Source organism: Mus caroli, chromosome 2 (assembly GCF_900094665.2).
Source record: "Mus caroli chromosome 2, CAROLI_EIJ_v1.1, whole genome shotgun sequence".
Taxonomy (NCBI): Eukaryota; Metazoa; Chordata; class Mammalia; order Rodentia; family Muridae; genus Mus; species Mus caroli.
Genome location: NC_034571.1, coordinates 81,958,450 through 81,971,223, shown reverse-complemented (window position 1 = coordinate 81,971,223; position 12,774 = coordinate 81,958,450). Strand labels below are relative to the sequence as shown.

Sequence of the window (12,774 nt, the reverse complement as noted above, 5' to 3'; positions counted from 1 at the left end):
ACTCACTTTGTAGACCAGGCTGGCCTCAAACTCAGAAATCCACCTGCCTCTGCCTCCCGAGTGCTGGGATTAAAGGCGTGTGCCACCACGCCCGGCGACAATGTTAATTTTCTAGCATTTACAGAAAATGAAAAATGATTTATTTTAAAGTTTAGCCACTCCTCTTATGTGGTGCATAATTTTTAACTGTTGTGTTGTTTTTATAACCTGGGTCCAACTTATGAAACCTCAGAATTAGGAACCACAAAAACAATTATGAACTGATTATTCTGGCTTACAAATTGACTATTCTTTTCTTGGAAGATGTGGAAAGAAAAAAAGGCTGTCACATTCCTGTTTCCTGTCTTAACATATGAATTTATGTGTCTTTTGAGTTTGTATGTTGTTTCATGAAAAAGCTAATGTAGATTGTACTATATAATTCCAAAATAATGAGGTTGATATTGTATAGACTTGAATTGTTACATATTGCTATTAAGAGCATTGATCATCTATTATTATTTGAATAAAATTATAAGAAATTAATATTTCCCATAACACATCATCGGTGTACAGCATTGAAATGGAAATTGTATGATAATAATATTTGCCTTAATAAATACTAAAATATCATCTACATTTACCAACCTTCTACAAGCAAGTAAAGGCACTCAGATTTACAAATATCTAAAAATGTATGTCTCTGTTCTTTGGTTTGCATGATTTAGGCAACTACATAACCAAATGAGCCATGTACTCTTTCATTTGCCAACTATGTTGTTCATGTTTCAAATAAATTACAGTGTTCTTCTTCTCCTAGTCTTTCAAGTAGTCATTCATACACCTACCTGAGTCCAATGAGTCTTTCCATCTTTACCTGTAATTCCAGAACAAATTGGATGATCACTTTTATTTTCAACTGCTACCGATGGGACATAATTCTCTTGAGACCAAGCCTTTACAATTTTCTATATCATAATTAGCTTCTGGGATCAATATTTTCTGGGGAATATTCAACAACTGCATTCCTGGCTATCATCTTCACACTATACACATGCTGCTGCCATTGGTAAGGGATAAACACTTATTGAGAATTACAGTGACACTTAATGAAATAGACATTTCCCTGTCCATAATGGCATTCCCAGCATGCAGGCTTCACTCAACCTCTCCTATCATTTAAATAATCTCAAACATTTGGAGAAATAATCCTACACAGCTTTTCATAATTGTCTGAATGTACCTTCACCACCCTTCTAAACATACTCATTTTAATTATTTTATGACTAATCAGACTCTTGAGCACTTGATAGATTTTTTTTTTGATTTCTCATATCTTAATGCACAGATCATCTTAACTGTTATTACTCCCATGGGGTTCTCCATGATGAAAAGATCATTTAAATGTGTTTTGTTGCATAATATCTGGCATTAACTTTGTGGATGCATTGAGATTATCTTATTTTCCAAATGTGCATTAGGAATATGTTTTTTGTTTGTTTTCTGTTGTTGTTTTTTTTAAGGAGATTTTCTATATCCTAAAATGTTACTAATTGTAGCATCTTTTTATGTATTAGAAAATGAAATATTGTGGGCAATCAAAAATTACCAAAATTTTCTATAAGTAATATTCACCTCTTCTTCAATAGTGGTGAAATGCTATCCTCTTTGACTTCCATCTATTTCGTTAAGAAAAAGAGCTAGTTTTGAATTCATATCCTCTTAATCATGAAATTGCTCAATACTCTCACTTCTACAAATGTTACAGAAGAATTTCTTCATTTATCAGTGGACTTTCTTGAACAAAACATTTTAATTTTGCTGGAAATCACTACTATGGATATGCTATTAAGGATGATGGGTTTGCTTATTTTTAAACATATACATTCATATTAACTGATCTCCATGTATACTGGATATCCAGACATTACCTTGTATTTCCATCTTTAACAACTTTATTATATGAGAAAAAAATCTGATGTGAAAAGTTAGAGAAAGCTTTTTTAATCCTGTTTGTCTACTACAAAGCACCTGCTCTTCCAATATTTCTAATACCATGCCAGTTCTGTCTTAATAGTGTTGCCAAGAAGTGCTTGCTGGCAGGAGCCTGGTATGGCTGTCTCCTGGGGCTCTGCCAGAGCCTGATCAATACAGATATGGATTCTCCTAGTCAAGCATCAGACTGAGCACAGGGACATTAATAGAGGAGTAAAGTGAAGGAATGAAGGAGATGAAGGGGTTTGCAATTCCATAGGAAGAACAACAATATCAACCAACCAGATCCCTGAGAGTTCCCGGACTAAACCACCAACCAAATAATACACATGGAGGGACCTATGACTCCAGTTGCTTATGTAGAAGTGAATTGCCTTATCTGTCATCAGAGGGAGGGGAGGTCCTTGGTCCTGTGAAGTCTTGATGTCCCAGCATAGGAGAATGCTAGGGCGGTGAGAGGGGAGTGGGTAAGTGGGTGGAAAATCTCTCTCTCTCTTTCTTGTTTGTTTTTTGTTTTTGTTTGTTTGTTTTTCTTTGTTTTTTAGATACAGCAGGGGGAGGGGGATGGAAGAGGTAGTTTGCAGAGGAAAAACCAGGAAGTGGGATAACATTTGAAATGTAAATAAATAACCAATAAAAATGGTGAGCAAAGTGGTTCATTACTTTCAAAGTACTTGTTTTTTACAGGTATATTATTACATTGACCAAAAACAAAAACAAAAACAAACAAACAAAAACAAAAAACAAACAAAAAAACTGTTTCATACAGTACTTAAAAATAAAGGCAGAGTTGACATCTCCCTCCCTCCACTGGAAGTCCTCCTGGCTAAGAGGTGGCCACTTCAGTCTCTGTATCCCCAGCTTCTAGGAGTCTCAGCTAGCATGATTCACACAAACTTCCAGAAGCCTTTTGTGCCAGGACTCCACCATGTCCCAGACTTACCCTTTTGGTTTCCATTCTGTCTCCAAGACCTCTCCCACATACCATGCTGGTAGTAATCTCAGTTATAGTCACTCCCATAGAATCCCTGCGGCCTCTTACATTCCAGACTGCCAGCTAGTCCCAAAAATGCCCCGACCCCCCCACACACACAAATATCTGATCCTCAAACTTTTCCCCTCCTTACTCATTTCTCACCCAGTCCCCCACCACCACCAAGTGCACGTACCATGACTACTTTGTTTGTCACTTCTTTGTGAGATCCTTGCAACCACCTTGAAACACCCTTATTACAATTTCTTAGGGTCTGTCTATTGGAGGATGGTTGTTTCTTTAAGTGGTGCTTCTCAGCCATTAGACATTCCTAGCATGCTCGGTGTAACCTGTCTTTGTAAAACTATCCCAGTAAAACTGCCATACATACAAATCATACGCTACCTCCCTCTTGTTATTCTTAAATAGCCTGTCTTTCATGTGCTGTTCTCATTCAAGATGGTTGTATGTTCATTCTGTCAAATCTTGCTCTGATTTTTCACTTTGCCTGTCGCTCAACTAGACATCACTTTCAAACTTAGCTTATGGCTTCTACAAACTAACATTACCTTCACTGTTAGGGATTAAAAATGTGTACTAAATTTATTTCTGTTTTCCAAACATAACATGCTGTAATTCAGGGCATGTCTGAATTCTGGCTGGATCATTTCTTTGGATGTGATCCCTTGGTAAAGAGGCCATATTGTTGGATTAAACTTACTCTAGAGATTCTGAGTAAAACCTTCGCAGAATATTTGATCTCAGTAATGAGGGCCTTTTCTTAATCAACACTAGCTTACTTTTTTTCATTGCTCCAGCAATACAAAGGTTTTACTTTAGTGGTTCTAGTCTCATGACAGTCACATCCAATTATTCAGCTACAGTTGACCAGATATCACAGATTCTTCACACAGATGGCCCAGTACAGTCTGTTTACTTCTGAAATTTCAGAAGTGAGTACTTTATCATCTACATTGATTTCATCACTCTCATCGTCTAAGCCCATATATCACAGCTGACTGAAGTCTTAACACACAATGGCTCCCCTCACCCCCGAAAGTTTCAGTAGTCTTCAAAGTCATTCCACAATCATTGCAAAAACAACAGCAAGGTCAGGTCTGTCTCAACAATACTACACCATCCTGGTTCAAATTTCTGTTCTAGCTATGGTTACTAATACTGTGATAAAAACCTATGACCTAAAATAGTAGGGGAGGGAAGTATTTATTTGGCTTTGTTTCCTCATTACTGGTCATAATGGAAGCAAGTCGGTAAAGGAGTTGACCAGCACAAGCACCTGGATGCAGGAGATGATATAAAAATTAATTATTAATATTCTGTATATGTTAATTAATGTTGAAAATTAATATGGTGTGAGTTACTCCTTAACCAACTTGCTCCCCAAATAATTAAATAGAGACTTTTAATATTTCAAAGCTTAGGCCTTAGATGGAAGACTTTCAGCTAGCTTTTCTAAGTTAAGCCAACCATATAAACCCATTTTCATTATATTCATATAATATGTGTTATATAAAATACATAAATATATGTCACATCATATTAGAAACAGAATGAATTGAAGATATTGAAGAAAAAAATATCAGAAAGAGAACACAACAGAGTGCTACAACTGTGATTCAACTAAGAAAATCCAAAATTATTCAGTAGCAATAACTAAAATACTTAGGACTAAAACACGCAAGAAATTTAGATCATAACTAAACATATACAGTAATGAGTTAATGTGTTTAAATAAAGAGCTAAATAAATGAAATCAGAAAGCATATTCAATGACATTATGAGATAGACTTCCATTTCTGGATAAAGGAATTAACATGCAAACAGTAAAGACTTAGAATTTCTAAAGACAAGGCTAAAGTAGAATGTTGCTCTCACAAATCAGAGCACTTTGGCCATAAGTATAAATAAAAAATGTATTAAAGGTTTTACAAGAATCTATATCACATGCAAGGTGTTCTGCTGAAGTTCTGGGCCTGAATATGTAGCCCAGGGGGTGAGGTGGGGCAGTTTATGGCTGGTACAGGCATGGCTTCTAGGAAAACAGGTGAAGTTGTGGGTTGCATAATGGATCTCAGAGTATGGTTGCAGTTTACAGCTGTTTAATTTGCTTTAAGGGTAGTTGGTATTCATATGGTACATAATGGGGTGTTATCTGGATCTGTAGAATTGGTGTGACCTCCAGTACACCTGGCAGAAAGTTCATAACATTTTTAAACTGTTAAATAATATTCCATCATGTAAACCTAAAACACCAGTACTTTCCTCTGCTGATAGGCATTTAATCTCTTTGCAAATTCTGGTTCCTATGAATACAGAAGCAACATTTACGGATGAGCTAGAATTTCTGCAATAGGATATAGAGTATTTTGAGAATATGATTTATCTTAGTTTCTATTTTAGTATTGTGCAAAAGATTTCATGACCAAAATGTCTTATACATAATTGCAAGATTGTTTCCATTTCTAAGGTATAATTCATGAACATTATTTCAGGAAGCAGTCTGCAAGCAGGCATGGAATTGGAGCAGTATCTGGGAGCTTACATTTCATCTACGAGCATATGGCAAAAAGATTATATGGTAAAAAGATAGTCTGACCTGGACTATCGAAACCTCAAAACCTAGTCCCAGTGACACACCTCCTCCCTGAAAATGACTAAAATCTCAGGCTATTGCCAAAGCTATTGGTTTCTTGCCATAAACTAAGGGTAATACCCTCTGTTTTTATTTATGACAACATTTATATCTAATTGAACATGAGGATATTGAGCTGGTGCCTAACTAGTGTCTTCACCCCTACTGACTAGATCCTAGTACTGGAATTTTCATGATACTAAGAGGTACTCTGCATACTCTTAAGGAGAAAAATAATCACTATACCAAGTAAAGAGCCTGAGACCTTCAATTCTGATCTTTCTATATGCTACAATGGTACAACAGTGTCAAGAGGTTGTGATGGTTGACATCCACTCTAATTGGATCTAACTTCACTCCACAGGATGTAATTCATGTCCAAAACTATGTAGACTGAATAGGACGTTGGCCTAGAGGAAAACTAAATACTATTATTCTACTATAGGAACATAGCAATAGAATATTTCCTAGTGACATCCTACCAATTTCATAGATATATCCCTCACTCAGTCATCATTAGAAAAGTTTTCACATACTGTAGATGGGAACTTGCACAGAGAACCACTACTAGGTAACACTGAAGGATTTGGATCATTCTGCCCAAACTTGGATATCATAATCAAATTTCTCATGGCTCAGGGAGCAAAGCAGTATATTACTACCCATAGTAGAAAGATTTCTCTTAGAAACAGGATATTCTAGAGAATAAATGTCTGATGTATATATGAAAATCTGCCACAGAAACTTGCACTTTACCTAGGGACTGCACAGGTTCAAAACAAGATGAGGTCCCAGAGATCAGTAATACTCAAACTAAGAAGCTATCTGGAATTCATATGTGATTTCAAGGGAATAAAATTAATTTTCTTCAGTGAAGTCTGAGTGTTCACCATAGGTAATGGAGACACTATTGTGGCCTACTGTGCCAACAGAAAATAAAATGTAATGATACTTTTGTAAAATTGTTTAGTGGGAATATTTTAATAGAATTTTACTTGTATATAGTGGTTGCTAATTTTATATTTTTATTTTTGATTGTGTATATTTGTGTATATTTCTTATGATTTTTCCCTTTTTTATTCCTTTGTGTTTGCCAAATTTTTTGTTTGTTTGTTTGCCTGATTTTATTAAAGAGTATGTTCTATGTTTATCTATAGTGAGTGCATGGAAGTTGTGGGAAGAATTGGGAGATGGAAAATATGATCAGAATAAATTGCATGGAAGGGTTATTTAAAAAAGATCTTTATCACTTCACTGAAGGTTCCTGTCTGGCTACAGGTAATGACCCATTCAGGTTCCATACCCGCAATGTAGTGAGTCACATCTAAGTTTACCCCCATTGATTCTTGGGTGCCTCCTATATCCCAGGTCTCTGTCTCCTCCTGGAAGTATCTCCCCACCTCCTCACACCCATCAGTTGCAGAATTCCATTCATTTTCATGGTTATCTAGCCATCTCTCCTGTTCTTCCCCAAACCAAATTCCAAATCCCCCATTTTTCTTTGTATGCCCCTCCTTTCCTCACCATCTTTCTTTTTCTCCTTTTTAAAAAAGATTTATTTATTTATTTTATGTATGTGAGTACACTGTTGCTTTCTTCAGACACAGCAGAAGAGGGAACTATAGATCCCATTAGAGATGGTCATGAACCATCATGTGGTTGCTGGGAATTGAACTCAGGACATTGCAAGAGCAGTCAGTGCTCTTACCAGCTGCACCATCTTTCCAGCCTCACCATCTGTCTCTTATAACTATTTTATTTCCCATTCTTTGTGAGAGTAAGCTTCCTCACTTGGGCCTTCCTTCATGTTTAGCTTGTTTGGGTCCATGGAATCTAACACACAGGAATCCCAATGGAGCCATAGTAACACCAACCCACCCACAAAACTTACAACCCAAATGCAGGCATGAAGGAGGGAGCAAAGACTGAAGGAATAACCAACAAATAACTGGCCCAACTTGAGACACATACAATGAGCTAGCACCAATCTGTAACACTATTAATGATACTCTGTTATGCCTGCAAACAGGAGTATGTTGTCCTCTTAGAGGCTCCACCTAGCAGATGACCCAGACGGATATAGACACCCACAGACAAACAAAGGATAGAGCTGGGAGGACTCTATGCAAGAATAGGAGGAAGGATTGTGGTCCCAAAAGAAATAGAAACTCCAGCTGAAGACCAGCAGAGTCAACTATTCTGGACCAGTGAGTCTCTCATAGAGTATGAACCACCATCCAAATAACATACAAAGGATGGACATAGGCCTCTCCACTCATATGTAACAGATAATGCTGCTTGATGTTTGTGTGGATCCTGAATACCTGGAACAGGAGGCTGTCTCAAAAGCTGTTGTCTGTGTGTGGGATATGTTCTACTAGCTGGGCTGTCTTGTCTGGCCTCAGAGGGAGAGGTAATGCCTAACCTGCAGAGACTTGAAGTGCCAGGATGATGGGGATATCAAGGAGGGCACCCACCTGCTCACAGGAGAAGGGAAGAGGGATGGGGGAATGATTTTAGGAGGAGCTGACCTAGAGGGGGGCAGTGAGCAGGATGAAAAGTGAATAACTAAAAAAATTTAAATTACATTTTTTAAAAAAGGTCATGGATATGATAGAGAAAAGAGAGTGATATGTGGGATATTTCAGGGGGAAAAAGTTGAGAGAGAAGATTTAACCACTTAATCTCAAAAACTAAATGAAACAATTTAGGCATGTTGTTTCTAGTGTATCTGAATTATCAAAGTTCTGAAATAATAACAACCAGAGCTTAGATAAAAAATGAGGAGACCTTTAAATTTTCATGTATTACTTAAAATAAACTTAATCTGTATTTATTTGTGTTTTTTCTGAACATCTGTTAGTTAATTTACATAAAAATATTTTACATAAACTTTAATGAACAATTACTCACACAGGTATCTCTTCAAGGGATTATAAGAATGCATATTAACATATGTATTAGGATAACAGGGATCAAAGAATATACTACTTGATAAAGAGATTGTAAAGACACACAAAGATATGTATGCAGATATGGAAATAATTGAAACATAGACTTGATAGTAATCTTATAAGATTATCACACTTTTTATTTGGTCAGAAATATATTGTCCAAACTGACAAAATAGAGTAAAAATTAAAGCAATAGAATAAACACAAGGGCTGGAGAAATGGTTCAGTGGTTAAGAGCACTGACTGTTCTTCCAGAGGTCCTGAATTCAATTACCAGCAATCATATGGTGGCTCACAACCATATATAATGGAATCAGATGCCCTCTTCTGGTGTGTCTGAAAACAGCAATAGTGTTCTCACATTTATTAAATAAATAAATAAATAAATAAATAAATAAATAAATATTTTTAAAAAGAATAAACACAAATTAATATGAACACTATCAAAAAGGATTCTTTTCTTTTTTAGATTTCTACTTTTACTAGAATCCTATCATCTCATGATAACCATAAGGCACATTAGTAAAAGTAGTCCAGTCAATGCCTGTCATTAATCAAGGTAAAAGTTGAAATCAGTAATAAAGATGAAAATGGACCACTTTGGTATAGCTTTCCTGATTTAAAAGGGAAGGTATGCTCAGACATCTAATTACTTACATATGATTAAGATAAAAAGTAGAGGAAGAGCCTTAAGAGAGTTAAGTCCCAATAGTCTCTGGTTGAAATAAATGGATCTAGCTATTGTTCAGGTGCAAGAGGGTAGGAGAGGAAGACACTCATCGCAGGTAAGTTTCTGAATGAAGTGCTTTCAAACAAAATAAATTCCATTTCCTTTTCTTTAAAATCAATAAAACTCAATTGTTTAACCCTGCATTATTAGGCAGAAAAAAAAAAGAAAAAAACAAGTTTTATTTAATGGTCAGTGATAGTCTTCTTTCAATGTCTCTATATTTTTATTAGTAGGGATAATTTTAAGAGCAAAACATGTTTGTTTGGTTTTTTATCAATGCAGAATGCAAGTTGTTTGTTCCTATAGGAAGACATACTATTTATCAGGTGGTTGCCACATGCCAATTTAAAATTTGCTCTAGAATTAGTCAAATAATTCTGGTCATTCCACAGTGAAGTTTCTTATATTTGTTTATCCAAACCCACATGCAAGAAAAAAAAAACATTGAAGTTGTAAAAAATGCACATTTCACAGCCCAATTCGAGTTCTTATATAAACCAAAGGGATAAACAGCTGCCTGCAATAAATACACAGAAGTAAGTCTACTAAGTAAGTCGGGGACTGTAATTGTTAATTTCTGTTATAAGGAAAGAAAAAAATCAGTTTTTGTGAATAGAGTGACACAGGGTATATCAACCACTTCAGGACTGGCCACGTGTTCAGTAATGACCAACAGGTAATAGACTCTGCAGGCTTCTTGCTTTGCCTTTACCTGGTTTCACATTTTTTTTCCAACCCAGGGACAAGGAATTTTATATTGTTTTCTTGATTTGGGAATTTTCTTATTTTGTTGAGTTTTTGTATGTTTTTGAGAAAGATATTAAAGTTTGTTGGATAGTGGTTGCGAGAGTATCTGGAAGAACTTGGAGAGAAGAAGAATAAGACAAAAATACATTTAAATTTAAAGTTTGTTTTAAATAATGAAAATATGACAAAAGGTAAAACTTAAAAATGGCCAATTTAGAAATCAATAAACAGCAGAAATGTTTGCTGTTTTCTGTCACAACTAATTCTTCTTCTGAGTTTTACTTATTTATTTGGTTTTTGTCATTTGTGCTCATGTAAGTGATATTCAGATGTGGCACATATCGGTAATTAGTGACAGACATTTCAGTAAACAATGTTTCATACTTATAATGACATAATACCATAATTATTTTTATATATTAAATCTTAGATATCTGTTAAGGACAAATGCTGTTGAAGCAAAAGCAGTGACTAATAGCCTATAACAACTGAGAACCTTATTCAGCATATGGTATTTTCTATTATCATTAATATTATTATTAATATTATTATATTGTTTAATATCACCTATAGCCTATCAGATATGGAACCAGGTTTTATATATTTAAATATATTTCTTAATAATAACTGAAAAAGAAAATCAAAGTTATACAGATCAAATTTTATATAAACATTTACTTCACCTTTGTAACTTCACTGTACTGATTTAAAAATTTTTTAAAAAAATGTTTTCAAACTTTATAAAAATTTATTGAAGGACTAAATAATGTTATGCTTAGTTAAATTCAAACTGTTCTATGCTTGTCCAGTAAAAATGAACACTTAACTATTATTACATTGTTTCTTTTATAAATTTTTAGACCAAAACCAAAGAGTCATGGATAAGGGGAACTGCTCCACATTGACAGAATTTCTCCTTTTGGGAATTACCAATAACCCTGAGGTAAAAGTGTTTTTATTCATTATGTTTCTAGTTGTTTATCTTACTAATCTGCTGACAAATATTGGAATGATCATTTTGATCAGAATGGATCCACAGCTTCACACACCAATGTACTTTTTTCTCAGCCACCTGTCTTTCTCTGATCTTTGCTATTCCACTGCAGTTGGTCCTAAGATGCTTGTAGACCTACTGTCTAAGAATACATCTATTCCTTTTCTTGGCTGTGCTATGCAGTTCTTCACTTTCTGTATATTTATAGATGCTGAGTGTGTGCTGCTGGCAGTGATGGCATTTGATCGATATAAGGCCATTAGTAACCCCCTTTTGTATGCAGTAGATATGTCCAGGAAAGTGTGCTTCCAATTATTGACTGGTGTTTACTCTGTGGCATTAGCAGATGCTTTGATACATACAACATTGACGTTCCACTTATGTTTCTGTGGGTCTAATGAGATTAATCATTTTTTCTGTGATATTCCCCCAGTGTTAGTACTGTCTTGTTCAGATACACAGGTCAATGTGTTAGTCATATTCACCGTTTTTGGTTTCATTGAACTGAGCACCATCTCAGGAGTTCTTATCTCCTACTGTTACATCATCTCATCAGTCTTGAAGATCAACTCTGCTGCTGGGAGGGTAAAAGCTTTCTCTACCTGTACATCACACCTGACTGCTGTTGCAATTTTTCAAGGAACTATGCTCTTCATGTATTTCCGGCCAAGTTCTTCCTACTCCCTAGATCAAGATAAAGTGACTTCCCTTTTTTATACACTTGTGATCCCCATGCTGAACCCTCTGATTTATAGTTTGAGGAATAAAGATGTGAAAGAGGCACTTCAAAGAATAAGAAGTAAAATGTGTTTAAAATAATTGGCTTATGTGTATGACATACTACACTATCTTCACTGGACTGTTTTCTAGAATTTACTCTACATACACATTATGGCTGTTAGTCTGGTATTTTTCTGGAAGAGGTGTATCTCTGACATTTTTGCCTTGTATTGAGACTCTTTTTCTTATATTGATTTGCCTTCTCCAGCCTAGATATGAGGTGTTTTGCCTTCTCTTATTGTATCTTGTTTGTCCTATTTGGCTGTTGTTTATTGAATGCCTGCTGTTTTCTGAAAAGGAAATAAAATCTACATGGATCTGGGGGATGGGGAGATGGAAAGATCTGGAGAGAGTGGATGGAAAGTGCAGTCAGGCTGTATTCTATGAGAGAAGACTCTATTTTCAGTAAAAATAAAAACATAAATAAACTCAATTTCATGAAACTTCAATTATGAAAAAATGAATTTATTTTTATATTTTATTGTATTTTAGCACTAGAAATGAAATCCAGAACCCTGTGAATGTCAGTCAAGTATCCATATATATATATATATATATATATATATATATATATATATATATATATATTATGCACATATATATGCATACATATAAGTTTACGTATATGTATACTCCAGACCATTTCATTTTATTTTATTCTTATTAAGCTTTATAAAACAGGTAGTAGTAGCATGATAAAAACATGTCCAGTGGATATGATAAATATTAATTATAGGGACACTTAAATGAATCATCATTAGTCTGAAAATACAACTGGAAAAAACTTGGGGTCAAATGTCATAAGTCTAATGTATCAAGGAAAAGTTTCTTGGCTGAATCTATTAAATCACAGAATTAAGAAAGTAACTACTGAACAGAATTTCTGAGATAGGTTTGAAATAAAATTTGCTTCTGAACAAGCTGTCTATACTTTTGTTTCTTTTCTCCAACTGAGGTTGCAAAAACCAC

At 35.0% G+C, this 12,774-nt stretch overlaps 1 protein-coding gene across 1 annotated transcript; it reads left to right on the top strand.

The window, feature by feature from the left end:
- Positions 1-10,905: 10,905 nt before the first annotated feature.
- LOC110289831 (olfactory receptor 5W2-like) lies at positions 10,906-11,844 on the top strand. Its single transcript, XM_021156227.1, has one exon. It carries the CDS (start codon positions 10,909-10,911, stop codon positions 11,842-11,844), a length of 936 nt encoding a protein of 311 aa, XP_021011886.1. The 5' UTR covers positions 10,906-10,908.
- The last annotated feature ends 930 nt before the right edge of the window (positions 11,845-12,774 follow it).